General features: G+C 50.2%; 1 protein-coding gene across 2 annotated transcripts; it reads right to left on the minus strand.

Annotated features, from left to right (window-relative positions):
• Positions 1-286: 286 nt before the first annotated feature.
• Positions 287-20,556, minus strand: THRSP (thyroid hormone responsive). 2 transcript variants are annotated; one of them, XM_008524534.2, is made up of 3 exons: positions 20,287-20,556; positions 3,551-4,427; positions 287-957 (listed from the first exon to the last, which is right to left on the minus strand). In XM_008524534.2, the coding sequence occupies exon 2, from the start codon at positions 4,020-4,022 to the stop codon at positions 3,570-3,572; it is 453 nt and encodes a 150-aa protein (XP_008522756.1). In that variant the 5' UTR covers positions 4,023-4,427; positions 20,287-20,556; the 3' UTR covers positions 287-957; positions 3,551-3,569. The 2 variants fall into 2 exon arrangements, with proteins under 2 accessions (XP_008522756.1, XP_070481888.1); XM_070625787.1 differs by having other exon boundaries at positions 3,545-4,427; positions 20,287-20,409.
• Between the last annotated feature and the right edge of the window lie 3,075 nt (positions 20,557-23,631).

Raw genomic sequence — 23,631 nt, forward strand, 5'->3', positions numbered from 1 at the left:
CTCACCTGACTAAAATGAGGTTACTCTCTATGGCCTATCAAATCCAAATGCTTGTCCAAAGAGATTTTTGTTTCCAAGCTCAGATTTTATCATCAGATTAGTTTCTGGAGATTAATAAAATTGTTTCTCTGTTTATATGTGATTTCAAATTAGGGGCAGTATGAATATCAGCATATGGTTTCTGGGGAAAGTCAGATGAGTTCCATCTCTATTTTCTTGAGTCCCACTTGCTAAAAATGAAAGCGTTATGTGAGAAAGTACCTTAGAAGTTAATAAAGATATGTACTAATGTATTATTTTTTTATTGCTACTGCAATAAACAGGTTTATAGTTCACCTGTGCTTGGCAGGTACAAGAGTGAACCACTCATCCCAAGGCATTCTGCTCTCCCTTGGTTCTGGAGAGTAAAATCAACAGCTGGAGCAAATGCAAGGTGAGCTGAGAAGAAAACAGGCTAGAATAAGAGCTCTCAGGTGCCAGGTGCTTTTGATTCATCATCTTGTTTAATTTTCATAACCTCTCTGTGGGGTAGGTAATACTATCCCCACGTCATAGATGAGGAAATTTAGATTCCAGTGGATTAAATAACTTGCCCAGGATCACATACTGAATGACTGCCAAGAGGAGGGATGGGAACTTTGGTTGGGCAGATGCTTAAACCCACGCCATTTCTACCAGACCACACACTGGTCAGGTAACATCTGTTCCCTCGTGAACCACTGGCCACCACCCAAGCTTGTCAGAGGAATGAGGGGAGTTGTGGATAGCAACAAGCATCCCTAAAGTGACCCGGTGGAGAGGCCATGAATTGGTGCTCAGAGGGAGGGAGGGAAGCTTCCCAGAGGACCAAGTCGCCTTCGCTTCCAGCTGCAGGTCCAGGCCTTTCTGGTCGCATCAGGGCTAGTGAACAGCTCCATGTCCTCCTCACAGAGTCTGCCTGCTATCACATAGAGTGATCTGTGGAGTGCAGAAACGTAAAGAACAAGTGAGTACAAATTCATGCCGATAGTATCATGAGATACTATCACATGCCTACTGAAGTAGGAAGACTAATGAAAAGGCTCAATGGTGTTGCTGTAGGACAGCTCTGGCAGTGTCCTGGCACTGTAAGAAGAATCAGGTTATCAGAGCTGCAACAACTCTTCTAGTCTCACCTCTACATTTTACTAACAGGGAAACTGCGAGGCAGAAAGGTGAATACGTTGTCCAGGGTCATACAGAGGTCAGTGGCAGAACCAGGACAAGAACCCAGATTTTTAAACTCTGCTATAACCATACAGCCTCCACGAAAATCAGGTTGGGAGTGTTGAAGCATTATGGTGTCGATTTGCTCGTCTTTGAAGCCGTTTGGTTGGTCAAGGAGTAGGGTTTCTATTCACTCTGCCACTCCCAATTCCCACCTCCAGCCAGGCTGCAGAATTCTAAGGCGCTAAGGAAATGCACTAGTGTAGAGGAAAGGAATTAGATGCGAGTTAGGCCAGGGTTCATTCACATCTTGGCTCTGCCATTTCCTGAGTAACCATGGACTCACTTTACTTCTCAGGCCTTTGGTTTTTTCATCTGGAAAAGGGGATGATAATTTCATTAGATAATTGATATGGAAGTGATTTTAAACTATAAAACTATTCAAGTGCCAGTTGTTATTTTTCACTCCTACTGATGTTATTCAGTGAAGAAACTGAAACCCAGAGAATTGAGCTGGCTAAACCAAGGCCTCACAGCTCTTTAGTGGTAGAACCAGGACTTGAACCCATAGCTGTTGACCCAGCCCACTCATATTCAAGAAGAACCTCTGAAACACACCCAGGGAGCCTCAAGAGGAGAGGGAAGCAGGGTTGAAGTTGGCAGTTTGGGTGTAGGTTTGAGGTTGAGGAGGGAAGAATGGCTGCGAGAAAGACCAGAGCAGAGCTCTCTGTAGGCTGTGTGTTCAGGGTCTGTGTTCATTCCCCGTCATGACAGAGCAGCCTGCGGGTAGATTGTGAAGATAGCACAATACGGCAGAGAGCGGGTGTGAAGGAGAGAACAGCCAGCTCAAAGCTGGGGCCTTCCTTGCTTTTGTCCTTTTACTAGGTGACTTTGGGTGAGTCACTTCAATCCTCTGGCTTTAATTTCCTTACTAGTAAAATGGGGCTAAAAATCCTGCCCCACATACCTAGCTCAGGTGGGTTTGAGATTCCCACGGACATGGATGTGGTTTATCACTGATGAAGCCAGTCTGTGGGAGCAGCACAGGATCAAAACTAGCAGGTGCCGTGGCCAAATGTCTCCCGATCTTTGCCCATGAGTGACCCACCCATGATTGTTCCAGGTCCCACCACCTGCTTGTCTAGCTTGCTGCTCATCCACACTCACAACCCCAGCCCTTCTGTGCATAGACATGTGGGCTCAGACTCCAACACATATGCATATGTCCTCACAATGGGGCCTCCCAATGGGCGTACCTCCACGCTGGCGTGCCTAGAATGGATTAGAGTGCCAAGAGAGCAGTCTTTTGGCTTTCCATTTGGCTGGCTGCAACCTAGGATGGCCAGAGTACCCTGGCCCATTGCAGGAATACTGTGAGCAGCCTCACCGATGTACCCCCAGATGCCATATAAATATAATTTTCCATGTTCTGTGACTTGAAAAGATGTTGGAAAGCACTGCCACACACAAGTAGAATTCACAATGGACACCACCTGAGTAAATACACGTGTCTTAAGTTTTTTTATTTGTAAAATGAAGTAATAAAAATCTATCTTCATAGAATTATGATGCTTAAATGAGATAATCTATGTCAAGCCCTTAAGGGCTGTGCTGGCACTTACTATGTGCTAAAATGGAAGCTCTTATTAATATATGACATTAGGGTTGGTTTTTTTTTTTTTTTTTTTTTTTTTGGTGAGGAAGATTGGCCCTGAGCTAACATCTGTGCCAATCTTCCTCTATTTTGTATGTGGGAGACCACCACAGCATGGCTTGATGAGTGGTGTATATGTCCGTGCCCAGGATCCAAACCCACGAACGCAGACCACCAAAATGGAGCGTGCATGTAACCACTACACCACTGGCCCGGCTCCTAGGGATTCTTATTTTAGGATTTGTGGGTGGGCCTTGGTGAATAGCACATCCCCTGAAATCATATGTATAGTTACATGTCTATATACCTGGACTCTGGGGAGAGAGTGCATAGCTTAATCAGACTCTTAATGAAGTTGATGGTGAGAATGTTCTCATCCAGTTCACACAGTTTCACGCATTTGCATACTTACTAGTAAATGCATACATGCATAAACACGTAAATGTGCACATAAGGTATGCACTCGCAGGCCACTTTCCCTTCTGTCTCCATGACAGTTGACGGCCATTACCCACCAATTCTGGGTCAGAAAGAGAGTAAGACAGGTCTGGCCTTGGGCCCTCCGAGGTCCTGGTCCCAACACCCTGCAGTGAGGGTGGCTCTGTTTGAGAACTGGGCTCTCCCTCTCCCCTGGGCTCCACCACTGCTCCCATTCCTCCCCTGGAATGTCCCTTGGAGGATCCTGACATCTACTAGCATGCCTACCATTACCTTCCGTAGAGTCCAAGGACTACATGGCCTCTCCCATCATCTCCTGGTATTTCCTTGTCACCTCCTCGGCTTTCAGGGTAAGATGGGTGAGGACGTGATGAAGACTGGAGAAGTGCAGGTGGAACTGGGCTTCTAGGTCCAGCTGTCCCGCGACCCTCTCCTCCTCGGCCTCCTCTGTCTCTGCAGCTTCATCCTCAGCCTTACTGGCTTTGCCACCTGCCACCTTGGCCTGCCACTCCTCCCGGGGCAGCAGCCCATGGTCCACATCCACACGGATGGCCTTGAGCATGGTGAAGCAGTTGTAGAGATCAGGGGTCCCAGGCTGGGCCTGGAGCCCGTGTGCACTCAGCTGCACGTCCTGCAGTAGGCTGGGGATCATCACCACTTGCTCCATGTTGCGCACCACGGCCGAGTACCGGTCCATGACGGTCAGCAGGCAGTTCTTAGGGTAGCGCTGGGTTAGCACCTGCATGGCGGCTTCCTTGTTCACGCTGAGTCAGGCAGGCTACCGCAGCACTATTTCTAGGCTGTTAGTATTACGTGTGGATGTGACCGCAGCTTGACAGGATGCCAAGGTCAACAAAGCCCTGTTTTAGGCCAATCCCAGGGCTTGAGCCCTAACATCTACATCAGGTGATCCATCTGCCCAGGAACAGAACTGCCAGACTTCTGTCTGTCATTTCAGCACTCTGGCTCAGCAAGATCCTGGCCCCTCCTCCTCCAGCTTACAGGGCCAGTTAGAGGGAAGCTTTTCACTTTGGCAACTGGTCCACTCAACCCCAGAGCAGCAATTAATTTTTCAGATCACTTGAGACCAAGCAGCCTCTTCTCTGCCGGCTTCCTATTGCGCAGCTCCCTTTGACCTGGGGTAACTCGGCTGTGAAATGAACAAGGGAGGAGGGTCATGAAATGAAATAGCTTTGTGTGGGGCAAAGAGCACTGAAGCAGGGGTCAGAAGCCCAGTTCTGCAATTTCCTAGCTGTGTTTTTGGTTGTTTGCTGGCTAGCACTTATTGAGCACCTACTTTGCGTCAAGTTCTGCCCTAAGCTCTCTCAGGGGTTATCCCACTGAATCTTCACCACCACCCTATGATGAATGTGTTAATATTCCTGTTTCACCAGTGAGGAAACTGAGGTGCAGACAGCTAAAGTAACTTGCCCATGGTCACGTTGGAACTGGGATTCCTGCCCAGGACCACCTCTCTCCCACCTCTGCTCAGTAACCTAGACTGATGTGTGATGTTGCATAAATCATACAAGTTAACCGTGCCCGTGCCCTTGTCTGTAAACTTGAGGTGGTGTTGGGGGGCATCAAACAAGACAAAGCTAAAGAAAATGCTTTGTAAACCACAAGGCACCATCCCCAGACGTATTATCTATGTGGATTCGAGAACAATGCTGAGGTCCCGCTCAACTCTAGCCTGTAATTCCACAAGTTACAATGTTTCCTCTTTACCACTGACCTAGTCCTTTTTTTTTTTTTTTTTAAAGATTGGCACCTGAGCTAACAACTGTTGCCAATCGTTTCTCTTTTTATTTTTCCTGCTTTTTCTCCCCAAATCCCCGCAGTACATAGTTGCACATTCTAGCTGTGGCTCCCTCTAGTTGTGGCATGTGGGGTGCTGCCTCAGCATGGCTGGATGAACGGTGCTATGTCCGTGCCCAGGATCCAAACCAGCTGGGCCTCTGAAGCCGAGCGTGCCAACTCAACCACTCAGCCCTGACCTAGTCCTTTGACCAACAGTCTCAGAAGATAATAATCCTTTGCAGAGCCACATTATCACAGTTGGCAAACTCGCTATATTTATTTATGAGATAACTAGGAAAATGAGGCCCAGGGAGAGGCTCAAAGTGCACAGCAAGTAAGTGGCCAAGTCGAGTGAACAAGACCTTCTACGTTGTGGTTCAGGCACCTGCTCACAACACCACCTCGGGTGGAAAGGTCTGCTAGGTACCTCCCGTCCCAGCGAGGGTGGAGAGAGAAGGAGGGGAGCACAGCGAGACGATCCTATCTCACCTAAGCCACCTTCACCCCCACCCCAGGGCCGGAGCCCCCTCTGCACCCCCCTGACTGACAGCCATCCTCTCCCCTACTCCCTCCCACTCCTATGGCCAGAGCTATGAGAAAGTTCCTCCTTACATTGAACTGAATTCTACCTCCCTTTAGCCTCTCCCCATTAAATTGTCATATCTGCCTCACCTCAGTCACCGGCCTAAACTATGCTTATATTAGCAAAACAGGGTAGTGTGAAAAACCATTTCCCAGCCTTTAACTCACTCGATCCCCACAGGAGCCCTATGTGGCAGAAAAACATCAGCACCACCCTTTTCAGATGAGGAAACTGAGACTCAAAAAGGGGAGGCACTTGCCCAGGGTCTCAGACATGACAGGAAGGAGGCTCAGCCCAGCTCTCCAGGCCTCAGAGGAAAGCGGAGGTCGTGCCTCTCTCCATGTCCCCTTCGTGAGCTGGCTGTGGGCTGGACAGTTGACCTTGCATCTCCAGGACAGAGAGGGCAGCCAAGTCCAGGCCACTGGCCTGCTGTGAAGGGTCCAGCTTCCACTTTAAATCTTCCTGTACTGCAGGTCACAGAGTAGAACAGAGAGCATGGGAGAGCTCTTCCTCCCGCCGGCTGTGTGGCCCTGGGCTAGTCACTCTTCCTCTCTGAGCCTCAGCTTCCTCCTATGGTATAGTAATAAGAGCAAACATTGACTGAGGGCTTGCTATGCTAAACTAATTTATGCCCAGCACTTAAAACAGAACTCAATGCTCCCAATAATCGTATGTGGCAGGCAGTCCCCATTTGCAGAGGAGAAACTTGAGGCCTAGGAAGGTAAAGTAGCTGGCCTGAGAACACTATTAGTTCTTAGGCAGGGAGGAGTCAGAATGGGTAATAATTCCCAACCACGGGTAGTTATGAGGACTAGAGAGGATGTGCGTGGAATACTAGTATATTGCAAGACCTCGACACCTGTGCATTGTCTCCTGACCGCTTCCCCTCTCCTGCCGTATGCTCCCCCAGTTCCTCATTTAGTCCTCCATTCTAGGACTGGCTACACACATTCCAGTTTGCTTTGTACCCGTCCCAGGGCCCAGGACTGCAAATGCTCGGTAAATACTGGCCGAATGATGACCATTAGATTCACTTCTTGATACATTCTAGGGTCTTTGGTCATAATGTCCAGTCACCTGGAAAAAACAGGGTCCCCTGCCTTGGTGATGGTGGGGGGCAGTAGGGAGGTCCCTGTGGATGAGGGAGCCCAAGCAGCTACAGCCACACATGGCCACCCAGGAGCTGCATGCAACCTCACGGACCTGACTCTGAGGTGAGGCTCTTTTCCAGCATGACTTCTCAGAGACGGAGGGCGTGCTGTGCTCCTGTCCTGACAGTCGTCATGATACAGGGTGCTTCCCCAGTACTTTACTGAAAACAAAACTGGTGACAAGACACATTCGCTCAATAATACCTCCACCAGTCAGCAGCATGAAGAATTTTCCTGAAATTGTTCCCTAAACTATGAGTGGAAAAGAGCAAGTTTTCTAAATTAATAAATTAAGTGAAAGAATTTAATCTTAGCAGATTACTTAAGTAAACGTTTGCTTAATTCGTTTCCAGCCCTAAATTATTTCTTTAGTTTGTTTGCTTTTGACTTTTACTGGAGAAAACATTCTGAAACCTTCTTAAATGTCATCTCCTCGGGAAAACGGGGCTTCCCTTATGCGTGAACATCCAGGATGGCTGAGCAGTAGGCATAGCCAAACACCACGATGCTGGCCGTTGCGGTTTGGGTTTGGGGTTCTGCCAGGCCCACTTATGAGCAGGCCCCCTGGGCTCCAGTGTCCACTCTGTAAAGCGAGGAGTTTGGAGAACTCTGAAGGGAAGCCCTTCCAGCCCTGGTTGTGTAACTCCTTCTAAATCCATAGTCCAGGTCCCTGAGGACATTACCCTGCCCTAGTCCTTGTGGTTTTAACCCAAGGTCACTGACCTGGAACTGGAAACAATGTTGTCCTACCTGCGGACAGGGCTGGGAGAGCTGGTCCTGGTGTGGCAGGCAGGCCAGGAGTGCCCTGCAAGCCATGGCCTCCTTCTTCTTTTCCCCAGTGGCCTGGGGCTGCCCTGGGCCTCCCTGGCCCATCTACTCAATGAGGGGCCTTTGTCAGGGCCTCTCCAGCTCAGACTCTGGGGGACTCCCCCCGAGCACATGGCCCCTGTCCCCCGCTGTGTCATTCTGCCTCTGTGTGTGCATCCTAATCCCATCTCAGGCCAGTCTAGTCCCAGATGTGCTCCTGGACTGGCCCAGAGGGATGAAGGGAGTGCCCCATGAATGAGTGAGTGAGTAAATGCGTGTGTTTGTGGAAAAGGGAGAGAGTGAGCAAACTGGTAACTGTGGGAATAAATGAGCCTTGTGAGTGAATGAGCACAGAACACACAAGGAGCACTGGGAAGGTGGGGAAGGAGGGTCCCCATGGCCGAGGTCATCCAACCAGTAGGCTCCAGACCAACTCTGCCTCCAGGTCCCCCTGGCAGATGGAATGCCCTGGATAAAATGTTGCTGAGGGGCCAGCCCCATGGTGCGGTGGTGAGTGTGGCCTGCTCCGTTTCGGGAGCTGGATTCATGGGTGTGGATATACACCACTCATCAGCCATGCTGTGGTGGTGACCCACCTAAAGTGGAGGAAGACTGGCACAGATGTTAGCTCAGGGCTAATCTTCCTCAGCAAAAGAATGTTCCTGAATCAGCAGTTGCCAGCCTTCTCTGAGAGAGAACAGAGGACAGGGATCTAAGGGGATAGGCCAGACTCAGAGTAGTTTGAGGAGCAGGGATAAGAGGAAGGAGGAAAGAAGGGATGTGGGATCTTCTCAGGGAGCAGGAGAGGCGACCCTTGGTTCAGCAGGGCCCTCTGAACTCAGGTGTCCCTGCTCACAAGATGCCGTGTTCCAGGGTTGGGAGGTTATCTGGTCCAGCTGGGTCACTGCAGGAGGGGAATCCTGGCAACAAAGAGGACGGAAGCAGCAGAAGCTGGACTAGACCTCAAGTGTCACCTCCTCCCTCAGATAGGGAAACTGAGGCTGAGTGGGGCACTTTACTGGAATGGCCTGACCAGAGCTGCCTGTGATCTCACCCTCACTGTATCTGAACGACCCAGTCTGGACAAACTAAACTGGCTCCAGATGGACTGGGGTCAAGGCCCCTAAGGGCCAGGCCAAGAACACCACGTGAACGCAGTGCAGGGAGTAAGATGATCAAGTCATGCCCTGGGGTTGCCTGACTCCAAGTAACCCTAGCTGGGTTTGAGCCCAGGCAGCTACAGAATGGACTCAGACTAAGGTTGCAACAAGTTTTCTAGTTTTAAAAAGGATTTTAAGGGGCCGGCCCCATGGCATAGTGGCTAAATTCAGCGTGCTGTACTTCAGCAGCCCAGGTTTACGGGCCTTGATCCAGAGCGTGGACCTACACCACCTGTCAGCCATGCTGTGGTGGCGACCCACATATAAAGTAGAGGAAGATTAATACATATGTTAGCTCAGGGCGAATCTTCCTCAGCAAAAAAAAAAAAAAAAAAAAAGATTTTTATACACATACAGATCACCTGATGTCTATGGACCTCTCGCTGTTTTTCTTCTCATTGTCATTCCAGTCCTGACCTATAAGGGGACATATGGGGTCAAGAGTCAGGTGCTGCTCCACCCATTACCTCTAGTCACTGAGCACCTGCTGTGTGCTCCTACCCTTGCTGTTCCATCAGAAGGCAGGAGAAAACAGGACATGGTCCCTCCCCTCCAGAACCTGATTCTCGCTGTTGTCAGGGGACCTCAGTACTGAGAGCCTACTGCGTGTTTACACTGCGCTCGGCCGGCGGGTATAACAGGGCATGAGGCGGACCAGGCAGTTTTTAGCCACTGGGAAGAGAGCCACAGTGAACACAGGCACAGATAAATGTGATAATATCACATTGTGACATGGGCTAAGAAGAAAATACAACAAAATAAGGAGGTAGAGCCTGGCTACTACAAGTGTGGTCTGCAGAGCGGCCACAAATGACTTCCAGGGAGCTCATCAGAAATGCAGATTCTCAGGCCCTGCCCAGACCTGCTGAATGGGAAACTGCATTTCAACAAGATCCCCAGGGCGTGCCTGTGGTCAGGGGGTCAGGAATTCACTCCAAACACGGTTACTATCCCCAGGGAAGAGGAGGCCTCTGTATTGAGACCTGAATGTTCTCAACTTCTGGAGCTCCATATTCGAGGCACAGGGAACAGCCAGTGCCCTTCATCATAAAATATGCCCCTTAAGTGGTGCCGGCCTGGTGGCGCAGTGGTTAAGTGAGCACAATCCGCTTTGGTGGCCCAGGGTTCACCGGTTTGGATCCCAGGTGCGGACATGGCACTGCTCATCCAGCCATGCTGTGGTAGGCGTCCCACATATAAAGTAGAGGAAGATGGGCACAGATGTGAGCTCAGGGCCAGTCTTCCTCAGCAAAAAAGATGAAGCTTGGCAACAGTTAGCTCAAGGCTAATATTCCTCAAAAAAAAAAAAAAAAAAAAAGAATGCCTATTCTCATTAAAGGCACAGCTAACTCGCTGGGTAACCTTACGCAAGTCATTCCACCTCTCTAGGCCTCAGTTTCCCAACTGGAAAATTGAGGAGTTGGACTAAATAGAGGCTCTTTCAAGCTAAAAATATATATACAATCCTCTGAATAGAGGATTTTGAGGCATGAAGAGTCAAATGGCCAGCTAAGAAAGAGCTATTGGAGGGAGCAGGGAGGCCCTGGAGTCCTCAGGTCACCTCAAGAGGCCCAGGCCTTTTCTCACACTCAAGAATATTGGTATCTCTGCTGTTCGGGGAACCACCCCATTACAAAGGCTCCGCGTGAATGGCTGACCGGAGTAGACCCAGGAAGCTGGCAGGACTGCCCATCCAGCCTCCATTCCCAACTTCCTCCCTGTCACACCTCTTCCCCGGTTCTGGGAAGACCCAGTCCTTCCTCAGGCCGATACAGCTAGCTCCAGGACAGCCTAAGGGCTTCTGGGCTTGCTGAGTAGTAGACAGAGTGGCTGGCATGCCGATAAAATGCTCCCAAGTCAGTCAATTGCAAAGGTCTGGATTATCAGAGCTGGACACGCTCCAGTGACCCTGCAACCCAACCTCCCCTTCGTTGATGAAGACACTGAGACTCCAACTTAAATTTCCCATCATGTTCTGTTCACTCCCCTGGAAGGACTTCACCAGGCCATACACGTCACTTACTATAAGGCTATGATATTTTAAAATTCTGTGACCAGACAAGACTAGTCACTCACACAGAAAACATGTCTATATGTCCTCTACCTGGGCCAAGAAACAGGTCTGACTCTTGCCCATGACCCCAGGAGCTCAGGAAAGTATCCTTAGTTTGAAGACTGAAAAGATGAATGAATGAAAACTGCAGAGATCTGTCTGCCCTTGGCATGCTTCCCAGGTACTTCTTCATTCCTTCCTCCGTTTTTTTCATTCAACACACTTTTCCCAAGATCCTCCCTGCCCCGCCCCCGGGGAAGCGCTGGCTACAGAAGGCACTCAGTGGGGAGGCTGCCAACGCCAGCCCCAGGACTCCAGAGAGCTCCATGGTGATGGGGCCTTGGCTCACCTGCCTCCTTCTGAGATGGCCAGTCCCCGACAGAGATGCTCCACGAGTCACCCTCGCTGAGAGGAGTTCTTACTCTGTCCACAGGGCTGGCCCTCAGGCTGGGAGTCAGGTCAGAGTCCGGAAGTGACTGAGGATCCCCTCTCTGCCGGGGTCCAGCCTCGGCAGAGTCCAGGTTCCCGCGGGAGAGATGGCGTCGGCGAAAGTATAAGTGCTAGATGTGAGACTCAAAGCAGTTGCAAGCAAGTCCAATTTATTTCGGGGACAGGGTACACTTATATAGGAAAAAAATCACATGAGGTTGTCTAACTATTGTCGTCATGGGAACAATAGATGAGGGGCAGTGCGTGACTAAAGGTAACAATCAAAGGTGGTTATCTACATACCAGATGTGCAGCATACATATCGATTGTTCAGGAAGAGGTTACATAGTTTCAGGGTCTTCAAAGAAGTTAGGAGGACAGCGAGTATATAATTAACGGAATATAGACCCCCTCATCCTTGCGGGCTGCTGTTTGTTCTTTAAGATATGTTTATTGCTAGTTCTGCCTGTTTTTACAAGGCTTCCAGGACAGAGGGAAGACGTTAATCAGTAATAGGCTTTAGAAAGGAGGACAAAGGACTCTGCTTAAAGAATTATGTTCCCTGGAGAAGTGCCTTGCATGATTCTCCTTCCATTGCCAGACCTTGTCACAATACAATGGCAGCTAGATTGGGGGAATGCTTCCCACACCTCTCCACTCTGGACAGCTGTTGGGAGGCAGCTTGGTTGCAGAAGGTGGAAACACTGACTAAGAGCCATGAGTTCATACACAAAACTCAGCCCATGAACCCTTCTTCCGGGCCTTCTCAGGTCTCCCAGGTCTCAATCCATCTCCAGCCATCTTTTGGGGGCCTCCTACCCTTTCCAGCCTGGGGTTCACGTGCTCTGGCTGCTCCATGATTCTTCCCTGCACAGTCAATCTTCCTGCAGTGCAAGAAGGACCCGCCCCTCCCCAGCTCAAATACCTTCCATGGTTCCTCGTGTTAAATTCCTATGGCTGCTGTAACAAATCACCACAAACTTGGTGACTTAAACCAACACAAATTTACCATATCGCAGTCGTAGAGGTCAGAAGTCCAAAATGGGTCTCACTGGCCTAAAATCAAGGTGTCAGCAGGGCTGTGTTCCTTCCTGGAGGCTTCAGAGGAGAATCTGTTCTCCTGTCTTTTCCAGATTCTAGAGGCTGGCTGCATTCCTTGGCTCATAGCCCCTTCCTCCCTCTTCAAAGCCAGCAATCCTTCTCATACTGCCATCTCCCTGGTTGTCCCTCTTCCCGTTATGAGGACTTTTGTCATTATTTTAGGCCCACCTGGATAATCTCCCCATCTCAAGGTCAGTTGGTTAGCAATCTTAATTCCATCTGCATCCTTAACTCCCTTTCGCCATGTAACCTAACGCATTCACAGGTGCCAGTGATTAGGACCTTGACATCTTTGGGAGCCATAATTGGGTCCCCCACACTCCTTATCCCTTTCAATTTGGTTTTTACATACCATGATATTTCTTTCAATGAAATTTTGCACAGAAGCCCAATGAATAAAACAAATTGAGAAGAAACTGATCTGGCCGCAGGAGGGTGAGGGAGGCGATAGCTGCATCCTCTTGACTATCTTTCATTAGCCCTCAGGTTTAGCGCCAGAGAACCTGAGAGACTCCGCAGAGTACAGCTGCAACACAGCCAGCCAAGGTGAAGTGCAAAGCCTCGTCCTGGCATTCGAGGCCTCAACTAGCCTCCAGGCCTTCTTCTCTGCCAGCAGGTCATCAAACCTGAGCTCCACCTGTGGGCCAGGCTCTGAGCTGGGCAGGAGGGACACCTGGAGGCACAGTCTTGGCCCCCAGGGAGCTCAGAGCCTGATGCGGGAGGAGGACAGACAACTAGGCAGGCCACTTCAACCTCGCCGGGTAAGTATCACAAGAGCCCAGGGAGCAGAGAGGAGAGGGGCTTGGGGAAGCTTCCTGAAGGAGTAGCAACCTGTGGAGTTAGCAAGGTGGAGAAAGGTAGAAATAATCTTAAATACAGGATGGTAAGGGGAAAGTTTCTCTCTCTCTCTTTGTATATATATTCACTCACTATACACAAGGTACATACACTATATACTATACATATATGTATAAATACTATATAAGACTCTAGTATATATAGTATATAAAAATATATATTTATATATTAAAAATATATAGCATATATACTCTAATAGTATACAGTATATATAGAATAAAAGATATGTCTATTACAATCGTTCTGATTTCATGCATCTATACATGATTTGTGCATACATACATATACAGTAAATAAAAACTTACATGGGAATGAAAACACGAATTTGAAGAGCCATCTCTGGGAAGAGGGAGGGCAAAAGGGAGAAGGACATGGCTACTTTATATTTTTTAGGTCTTATTTCTCAAGCAGAGTGATGGGTACCTGGACATTTATATATTTATTCTCTAATATTTTTTAATACATTAGGTACTTATAACAAAAAATAAATAAATAAAGGAAAAGTGGGAAGTGTTTTCCAGGTAGAAGTACCAGCTTGAGCAAAAGCCCAGAGACATGAAATGGCAAGACCACTGATGGCTTCCTCAGCACGCCCACACCTTCCCAAACTCCACAGTAACTTTTCCAAGTCTTTGCTCCCCATCTTCCCACTTCACCCCGTTAGGTCCAGCCTCAGCCCCCGCGGCTGACCTTTCTGACCAGATCAGCCCCTTCCCCTAGAGGGTGGGCTCTCATCCCATTTGCAAGAGCACACCTCTCGTCTGATGTTTCAATTCCTGAACGTATGCCTCGCCCCAGAGGCCACAGACTCCAGGAAGGCTGAGCCGGGTCCAGCCCCAGCGCCTGGCTCGGAGCGGGCGCCGGCCGCTGCGGCTCTGGCCAGCAGGGGGCGCTGCGGGGCAGGCGAGGACCGGGGCTCTGGACCCCCGCCCGCGGGAGCACACGGGTTTCCAGGCGATGATTGTCCGCCTCGTCTTCATAGAAAAGGGTTGGCGGATGGCGGAGAGAGTGGGCGGAAAATCGTCTCCTCGTTCGGAGACCCCACGCCGCAGACGGGCGTCAGGAGTATTTCGTAGCTGCATATTAAGGGGGCTTGACTCGGTGAAACACACGGCCGGTTTCTCTTCCCCATCACTGCCCAGTCGGATGGATTCCGTGGACTGCTTCTTTGCTGTTCCTGGATGAAATCGCGGCAGGCCCCCTAGCTTTTCTGGGAGTCTCCTGTTTATTGTCAGGGATCTAAGCGCAGGCCAGTGTTCCAGCAAAACTCTCGCAGTGGCGGCCATCTCTGCTGGGACACCTGCTGGCCGGGGAGGGGACGGTCAGCCCCGCTCCTTCCCGCCCCGCTCCTCGGCTCCTCCGGCCGCTCCCGGCGGCCTCTGCTCCAGGGCTTGGCGGGGAGGAGGCGAAGTCACAGCTAGCTAGGTCTAACGACACTAGAGCCCTCTCTCTGGACGCGGCAGGCGCCAGATGCTGGCACCGTCTCTCAGGAGCACGTTGATGGCTCCTTGGAGACCCTCCACCCCGTTCACCTGCAGCAGCCCTAAAAAAGGGGGTGTCTCCTTCGGGCTGCTTACGACCCCTCAGCTTCTGCATCCCTCCTGACGCCTCTGGTCCCCTCATCCATAAGTGGAAGCCCTCTTCCACGGGGTCCTTTTCAAGAAGGCCTCCCTTCTGCTTTCTGGGGGGGTCTACATGTGCCCCACAGGAAACACTCACAACTGGAAGTGCAGCCCCTGCCGAGAGCCCCTCCACTCGCCAGCTCTCGCCAGACTCCAGACCCCAGAGCCTCCCGGCCAAGTGCTCCCCACATTGTTCTCTGAAAGCCTCTCCTGCCTGGTGTGAGGAGGGCAAGGGCAGCCCCTCTGCTCCCTGGTGAGGTGAGGGTTGCAGGACCCCAGAGTGAGTTCTCTGACGGTTCTCTCCGAGGAGCGGCTCCTCCCACCGTCTGGGGGGATTTCAGCTTTCTCTCCGGGGCTGGCAGGTGGGTAGGAAGGCGGGTCTTAGCCCTGCCGGCCCTCTCTCCCTCCGGGTCCTGCACAGGTGGTCCAGTCTCTCCCCTTAGAGGCAGCAACTCTGGCGTTGTTTCTGCCTTTGAGGCCTCAGCTGAAATTCTGAGGTGACTGGAAAAGTCTTTGTTTACATCTTATTAGTTTCCAGACTTTGTCAGAGAGCAGTGTCTCTAACCTCAGCGCAGAAGAGACCTCGTCAGCGTATCCTTCCAAAACACAAATCTGACGGTCCCTCCCCTGTGGAAACCCTTTCCCTCTCCAGCCGCTCCGGTGGGCGTGCTGCATGTCAGCTCCTGGGCTTTACAGACACGGCCTGTGATGCTTTCTCTCGCACTTTTGCCTTTCCTGCCACCAGAAGAGTTTTAGCTCTGCTTCTCCACTTGGCTGAGGCCTTGTGGTCTTTGAAGACCAGAGTCAAAATGTCACCTCCTTCAGGAAGGCTTCCCTGACACCCCCCTCCACTGTGCTCTCACAGGCCTTGTCACAAATAGTGTTTTGTTGGAATTATCACCAACTATACCTATCTTCTCACTAGATTCTGAGCTCTTTGAGGGCAAGGATGCTATTTGTTTTGTTGACTGTGTTTAGGTTTTTTATATGAAAACACCAAAAAGAAAGTAAAAATCGCTCATAACCCCACCACTTCTTTTTGATATCACAGAAAGGACAAAAAGCCTTCCTTCTCCTACCTGTCCTGCCAATCCTACCTCCAGTGACAACCACTTCTACTTAAGAGGGTGGTATGCTTCCTCACTGCCTTTTCCTGGCGTGCGCACACACACACAATTTTATAATTCTTACTATATGTCTTGGTCTGTAATTTCCATTTTCACTTAGTCTATCTTGGGCATTTTGCATGTTAGTGCATATGATTCTACCTCATTCTTTTTTTAAATTATGAATATATATATATAAAAAACATAAAATTTGCCATTTTAACCATTTTTAAATATACAATTCAGTTGCATTAATTACATTCACAATATTGTGCAACCATCACCACTATTTCCAAACCATTTCATCACCCCAAACAGAACCTCTGTACCCATTAAGCAATAGCTCCCTGTTCTCTCTCCCCCACCCTCGCCACAACTCCTGGTAACCTCTAATCTGCTTTCTGTCTCTGTGAATGCCTCATTCTTTTCTAATGGCTGAATATCATTCCACAGAAGGAGACAGCAACATTTATTTAACCATTCTCTACTAATGGACGTTCAGAGTGTTCCCAATTTTTTGATAATTCAAACAATGCTGCAACAAATACCCTCATGCATAATACATGTGGGAATATTTTGGTAGAAGGCCCAGGAGTGGGGCAGCTGGGACTGAGGGTGTGTGCATTTAAAAGTCTAACAGGAAGCCCTGAGTTACCCCAGTTGACCAGGTAGATCCCAATTCTGTGATCTCTTAGCTTTACTCTTTGAGGCAAATTCATTGCTCATTGAATCAAGGCCTACCAAGCCTTATCTCCCTGGGGAAATTGTGACTCACCTGCTGGAGTGGTGGGTGGAGGACAGAAACCCCCCGAGGAGAAAGAGAAAAGAGACAGAAACAAGGATAGAGTCAGGGGGAAAAATGAAAAGGTGGAGGCAAAAGAGCAGAGAGGAAGAGAATGCAGAGAGACACACAGAGAAAAAAGAGGCCAAGAGAGAGAAGACGAGAGTCAGAGGGGAGACACGGAAAGGAGAAGTGGAAGGAGAAGGATAAAATAGAAAGGCAAAAGAGGGAGAAAAGGGAGGGGGAAGCCAGAAGAAAGAGAAGACAGGAGAAAGGAAAGAAAAGATGGAGCAGGAGGTAGGGTGAGTTCCTTAGCTGATATTTTGGCTCAGTCCAGAAAAGAGTGCTCGTGCTTCAGACGCCAAGACAGAGGTGGTGGAGAAGGCCTGCCTATAGCCCAGCTGGTGTTTTCAGCCCTTGCCTGCAGTCCCAGCAGCCCGCCGGGTTGCGGGGGGGAGGCGACAGACTCTGAACATGGGGCAAAAACATACTCGGGGCCGCCCAACCCTCTGTGTCCGGGGTGTGGGCACAGCTTTCCTAATTATTTGGCAACAAGGAATAAGATCCTCAAAAAAGGTGCATAATCCTTGCACAGTGTCTTAGCTATAAAGGCTGCACACTGCAGTGCTATGTCCTATTTATAGTAAAGGAGAAAAAGGAAAGAAGGAACGAAGAAATGAAATGTGGCTTAATGGATTTATGATGTATTTATACAACACAGTGCTTTGTAGTCATTACAAATGTTGTAGAGAAGAACTCGATAATGTGGGGGACGTCCTCACGATACCAGATTAAAAAAGAGATAAGTGCATAAATGTTTAAACCAATCTTTAAAATGGTATGATTCGAATTTTGTTAATGGGTATGTGTGTAGTGGGGTGGCACACCCCAGCCCGGTCTTCTCAGAGTTCGGCTCTGTTTAGCTCTGCGCTAACAGGCAGTAGGTTTCTGTGACGATTCCAAGTGCAGACCCTCCCTCCCCTACTCACCCCATGCTCTCTCTTTTGGGGGAATGCCCATTAAAGTCTTGCCAGGGGGGGGAATTCCTCATCTCTGCTTCCGTCACAGAAGCCCAAGCGATTGGATTCTTTTTCTGCCTGCCCCTGGTATAGCCAGGGGCCCGCCTGTGACCATAGCAGTGGAAGCCATCCAGTTCTCCAGTGTGATCCTGGTCGGGCTCCTACCACCGGGCCCTCCTCTTTTTTTACTTGAGGAAAATTAGCCCTGAGCTAACATCTGTGCCAACTTTCCTCTATTTTGTATGTGGGTCGCCTCCACAGCATGGCTGACAAGTGGTGTAGGTCCGTGCCCAGGATCCAAACCCATGAACCCAGACTGCTGAAGCGGAGCGTGCCTAACTTCAACTACTATGCCACAGGGCTGGCCCCAGTAATGATTTTTTCTGTGTGAACTTTTTATTGACACATAGCATATACACAGAGGAATGCACCCAAGTAATTTTCACGAAAACTAAACACACCTGTGTGACTATCACCCAGCCCAAGACAAAGAACATTACCAGCATCTCAGAAGCCCCCCATTTGGGTGGCAATGATTTTAAAGAGGGTAGTGGGCAGGGTCTGAGAGCAAAGGAGGAAAGAAGGAAAAGATCCTCTCAGGTACCAGCCTGGGCTGATTTTTGGTCCGGGAGACTCAGCAGGAGGGCCCCCTGCTTTATTAGCAGCAGCTGGTGAACTGGCCTGCATGAGGCTCTCAGGGACACACCACACATCTGGTGTTCAGGGTCTGCCCTTGGGAACTTGGTGAGCAGGTTATTAGCCCCGGGCAGCCCTGCAAAGAAAGACAAGGAACAGGGTGTTTCACAGACCAGGTAGGGCTGGGCCAAGAGCATGAAGGCAAACAGGGAAGAGGATGGCTTCCTGGCTGGGCTGGAGGGTGTGTGCTCACGAGGGTCTGGGAGTAGCCAGTCCCAGGGGAGTGGCTGCAGCAGACAGTATTTGCTCCCTGAAGTTTCTATTTGTCCAGAAATGATTCACATGAGTTCCACAGATCAGCGCCTCCTCCTTTTCCCTGACTCTGGACACCTGTGTGTGGGGGACAGAAGAGCATCGTGGAACAAGCACAGCCGTGACATCAGGGAGACCTGCATTTGAACTCCAGCTCTAGGCTGTGTGACTTTGGGAAGGTCACATTCCCTCTCTGACCTCCGTTTCCTCATCAGCAAAATGGGACAACAACATGTACCTCATAAGATTGTTGCGAAGAAGAAATGAGATAATCCATGTAAAATGCCTGACATTGGGCGGGAACTTAGTAAATGTTTGTTCCTTTCCTTTGTCACATTTTCAGTTAGCAAATATTTATCTGGGGCCTAGTATGTAGCAGGCAACTGTGCTAGGCACTGGGAAGAGAGTGGCGAACAAAACAGATATGGAGACTGGCTGCCCTCATGGAGCTTAGAATCTCACGAGTGGGACAGACATTCAATCAATAAACAAACACACATCGTGAGGGGAAAAAAGCACAATGTCTTATGAAAAAGAATCTCAGTGGTGTCTTCCTTTAAATAGAGTGGTCAGAGAAGACCTCCGGGGGAAGGCGACATTTAAGCTGAGACCAAAAGGATGAGAATGAACCCAGCATTTTGGAAAGCAGTACCCTGAGGGGCTAACAGGCATGGGTTATACATCCAGCTGTATACGGGTTTCAAAACCTGGTTCACTGCTTACTCAGCTGTGAGAGTTTACATGAGGCTCTTTGCCAATCTGGGCATCAGTTTTACCTTCTGTAAAATATGGCTAAAAATACCTACTTTACAGAATTGTGAGGATGAAACCGAATCGTGTATAAAGGGGGCCCTGCATGGAGTCTGGCACACGGCAAGTACTCAGTAAAATCAGTTCCCCTCCTGTCCCAACTCATGAAGAATTGTCGAGTAGCTGACTCGGAGACAATGCAGGCACACATGTACACACACATGTGTACATGCACCATGCACACACACACACACATTCAAGAACACACAATCGGGACATAGATGGCTTACTCAAGCTGGATATTCGAGGAGATTTGAGTAAAAGGACTCTTTACAGAGGTCTGCAGGGTTTGGGGAGAGCAACAGGGCTAGTAAGAGTGGGGGCCTGGTGGAGGCGAGGAAAAGTTGCCAGAACCCGAGAGAATAGCTGTGTGCAGAGGGCGCCTGACAGGAGCTGGGACATTCCGGAGAGGGAGCCAGCTGACTTACAGAGACTGGGCAAGGCGGGGGCCGAAGGAATAATTACTCTGACCTCAGCCTCCCCTTGCCCTGTGATCTCCTGCTAGGCCTCCCGTTGGCCAAACGCAGGTGGAAGACAGAGGGCCTGGAGCCTGGGGATGAAACCTAGAAGGACCAGCCGGGAGGCCGGCAGTGCTGGCTTTGTGCCCTGGTCTGGTGGCACAGGGAGTAGCCAATGCAGCAGGCTCTGGAGCCAGGTTGCCTGGATTTGAATCCCGACTTAGAAAAACAGCCTTTCTCAGCTCCGATTTCCTCACCTGGAAAAGGGGGATGATTTGAATCTTCCTGATAGGATCGCAGTGAAGATAAATGAGATAATTTACCTTTTATTGCCATCCTGTCTCTAGGCATCTTGACTCCAACTCCTCGCAAGAGGCATTCTTGGGGTTAAAAGGCCCATGCGCTGGTGAACTCAGGGCATACTTGGCCTCCAGCCTTGGTCTGTCTCCCTGCAGTCAAGGCCAAGCAGAGCAAGTTCTAACCTCAGCCGGGAAGCTCTGGCTGCCGCCTGCCTCCAGAGAGGAGCTTGCTGGGTCTGGGGCCGGATCAGGGGGAGGGCTTCAAACAGAAGCCCAGCCATGCTCTCTCCCGATATGGGTCCCCAGGGATGGGCCCCCGTGCCTGCCCTGTGCCTGGCAGTGACTGTACACATTCCTTTCAGAGACTCTGTAGGGACATTACAACTGCCATTTCTGAGCTGAAGAATGTGAGGTTCCCTGAGTTAAAGGGACTTGCTTCTAAATAAAGACTTCCCCTGGGCAGAGTGGGGGGACTTCCCGGGGCAAAGAGCACACAGTGATTGATTATGAAGTTGGTGCATTGAGGCACTGCATTCTCTGGAGGTTATACTGTGGTCTTTCCATCCAGAGGCTGCCTCAGCTGAAGAAGATCAAAAGGGGGCACCCCTCATTGCTCCTGTCACAGACCTCCTTCTTTCCCTTCCTCTTCTCACTCAGCACCTCCCTGCTGCCTCAGAGCCCTGTGTACCCCTCCCTACCCCACTCTGCTTCTCCTCACCCTTCAGACCTCACCCCAGGAAGGCTTCACTGCCCTTACGCCCCACAAATGAGCCCACCATTATCTGTACGCTCGCCTAGTTTCCTGCTCTTCCCTCTGAGAGCACCGATCACGCGGTATAACCAGTTATTTATTTGTGTGGTTATTCAGTTAGTCTGTGTCCCCACTGACAGTGAGCTCCATGAGGCCAGCTCTTATCCCCTGGTTCACTACTCTTTTCCCAGTGCCTGGTGCCATGATTGACACATAGTAGGCCCTCAGATATCTGTGTCCCTCCTCTCCGTAAGGGGAAGAGCACTACCTGCTACCAGTGTTGTTCTGAAGACGAAATGGGGGCAAAGCTCTCCAAAGTGCCTGGCCCAAAGGCACTGGTCCAGTCCTGGGCCACTCTCTAAAGACCTGGATATTTCTCAAGTGGGTGTGGAGCAGAGGGAAGGGAAGAGGGTCCTGTGGGTTGGCAGGGGTCTCCACTGCGGGACTCACAAAGGGAGCCTTATATGGGAGCAGTGGAAGGAGGCCTCGTGGGACAGCTGGGCGCAGGACTGCCAGGCCTGGTCTGGGCACTCTGCCACAGGCAGCCCTCTGAGGGCCCTTTCATCTGAGTCCCAGCTGCCACTTGGCTGGCTGGCCCAAAGCCCAGCCGCCTGGAGAGGAGAGGGCTGGCGGCTTTGTCTCAGGAAGAAGAACAAAGACTCGGGTGGGCTGGAGGAGGGCGGAGGGAAGCATGCTCACTCCTGGAACCAGGCCAAAGGGAAACAAGATCCAGTCATAGGCAGCACCAAGGGCTGTCTGAATGCTTTTCTTGCCATAGCATCAAGCAAGACGGGATTGCAGGGACCATCTCAGACAACATCCCCCGCCACGTTATGGGTGGAGAACTGAGGCCCAGAGAGGGGCAGGGACTTGCCCAAGGTGACACATGAATGGCAGAGCCAGAGCTAGAACCCTGGTCTCTTATCTCCCGGTGCTGATGACTCAGAAAGAGGCACTGGGGGCCGAGCCCCGGAGGCCGAGTGGTTAAGTTTGTGCGCTCCACTTCAGTGGCCCAGGGTTTTGCCGGTTTGGATCCTGGGTGCGGACGTGGCAACATTCATCAGGCCATGTTGAGGTGGTGTCCCACATGCCACAACTAGAAGGACCCACAACTAAAAGAATACACAACTATGTCCCGGGGGTCTTTGGGGAGAAAAAGGAAAAATAAAACCTTTAAAAAAAAAAGAGAGAGGCACTTCATCTCTGGGAGGCTTGGGGGTCCTCCCACATAAAATGAAGATGCTCATTCCTATTTTGAATGGTGAGGGTGAAACGTGCTAATGGAATTAAAAGGAAGAGGAGGCCATTTGAGTGGGGCCTCAAAAGCTGCGTAGGAGTTTTCCAGAGAGAATGAGCTAGTGGAGAAAGGCATTCTGAGCAGAGAGAACAGCACAAACAAAGGTAGGAAGGTGTGGAAGTACAGGTTGTGATTCAGAGTAGCTGGGGCTGGAGGAGAAACAGGAAGAGGAGCTAAAAGATAGGCTGCTTGGTGCTGTCAGAAGTGCCCATTGTCCTTCTGAGTGTCCAGCCCTCCTTTCTGGGGTGAGGACCCTTCAAGACTCAGCCTCCTGGTGAAACCGTCCTGGCCAATGCAGCCATCAGCTCTCTGCGGGGAGTGGGGCTACACAAGGGGAAATGGGCACTGTGCTGTGCAGAGCCTGTGGGAGGGCAGGAAAGCCTGCAGTGGGGAGGTCACAGCTGCCTCCCCACTGATAGCAAACCTGAAGTGAGTTCGATCACCCATTGTGCAGTAAGCCAATCTCTGACACTGGGTGTGGTGGAAGAAAGTAGGAATTTTTTTTGCACAGTGCTGAGCAAGGAGAGAGGGAAGCTAACGCTGAAATCCCAAACTCCCTGAAAAGCTAAAAGGAAGGGTTTTTATTTGGAGTTTTAGGTAGGGGAGGGAGAGAACATGGCCTTGCTCGTTGGAGCTTTCCCACCAGCCTGTCTTTGGCCTTGAGACTACTTGCAGAGAGGAGGAAGCCTGTGACCTTGCTGGTCTGCAGCTTTCCCACCAGCCTGTATCTCTTTGCGGGGAGGAGATAATCCAGGTGCTTGTCCTTGACAGTGTCTGTCTCCATGGAGGATAGTGGATTCTGGAGCCAGGAAGCCAGAGAGTATGCAGGGAATGAGTGCTTTGGTTTTAACCCCATATATGCTGGGTTTAATGTGGTGAAACTGATATCAGGGTCGGTATCACCACGGCTTGGTCCTGTTTGCAGAGTCACGATGTTCAAGGCCCATACTTTGCCCAGTGTCTTAGTCTATTCAGGCTGTTTTAACAAAAATACCATAAACTGGATGGCTTATAAACAACAAACATTTATTTTTCACATTCTGGAGGCTAGCAAGTGCAAGATGATGACTCAGGCAGGTCTGGTGTCTGGTGGGAGCCTGCTTCCTGGTTCATAGACCATCTTCTTGCTATGTCCTCAGACAGTAGAAGGAAGGGGCTAGCAAGCTCTCTCGGCGTATCTTTTAAAAGAGTACTAATCCCATTCATGAAGGCTCTACCCTCATGACCTGCTCACCTCCCAAAGGCCCCGCCTCCTAATACCATCACATTGGGGATTAGGTTTCAACATATGAATTTGTGGGGGATGCAAACATTCAGACCC

This window comes from Equus przewalskii, chromosome 6 (genome assembly GCF_037783145.1).
Source record: "Equus przewalskii isolate Varuska chromosome 6, EquPr2, whole genome shotgun sequence".
In the NCBI taxonomy this organism is placed as follows: Eukaryota; Metazoa; Chordata; class Mammalia; order Perissodactyla; family Equidae; genus Equus; species Equus przewalskii.

Excerpts from the sequence above, each read along its gene's own strand:
- THRSP (XM_008524534.2), bottom strand. The coding sequence starts at position 4,022 with ATGCAGGTGCTAACCCAGCGCTACCCTAAGAACTGCCTGCTGACCGTC.